This window comes from Octopus bimaculoides, chromosome 23, assembly GCF_001194135.2.
Source record: "Octopus bimaculoides isolate UCB-OBI-ISO-001 chromosome 23, ASM119413v2, whole genome shotgun sequence".
Lineage (NCBI taxonomy): Eukaryota > Metazoa > Mollusca > Cephalopoda > Octopoda > Octopodidae > Octopus > Octopus bimaculoides.
In genome coordinates this window covers 29760313-29760664 of record NC_069003.1, presented here as the reverse complement: position 1 = coordinate 29760664, position 352 = coordinate 29760313, and the positions used below count along the sequence as shown (strand labels likewise).

The 352-nt window shown below is 33.2% G+C and overlaps 1 protein-coding gene across 4 annotated transcripts in view; it reads left to right on the top strand.

Moving 5' to 3' along the window:
- The window catches only part of LOC106869930 (protein EFR3 homolog A), a 77992-nt gene that overhangs the window by 66454 nt on the left and 11186 nt on the right, over positions 1-352 (top strand). For all 4 annotated transcript variants that reach the window (XM_052976065.1, XM_052976064.1, XM_052976062.1 and 1 more), the window contains one exon: positions 97-206. In XM_052976065.1, the coding sequence (XP_052832025.1) occupies positions 97-206 (110 nt within the window). The remainder of the gene's footprint in view (positions 1-96; positions 207-352) is intronic.

The following is a 352-nucleotide window of genomic DNA, read 5'->3' as shown; positions in this document are numbered from 1 at the left end:
ACACTGCCTTTGTTTCGGTTATAACCATTTTGACAACTCAGTCACAGATGAGTGTTTTCATTGATTTTGTTTTCTTTTTCATTTTGTTTTTATTAGATGAAGAAGAAACAGTGAATAAAGATGAAGAAGAAAAGAAAAGGCTGCAAATCTTTACAAGTTTCAGAGATGCACCATTTGAGGAAATAATGGCCAGGTCTGAAGCCAAGGTAGGTTTACCACTTTTGCCCCACATCAGCATCTTCTTTCCATCTTTTGTAGTCATCACCTTTAGCCTTGTTACCATTCTTAATCTTGTGATTACATTTGTCATTTTTAATATCTTCATCATCATTGTAATCAATTATCAACAATA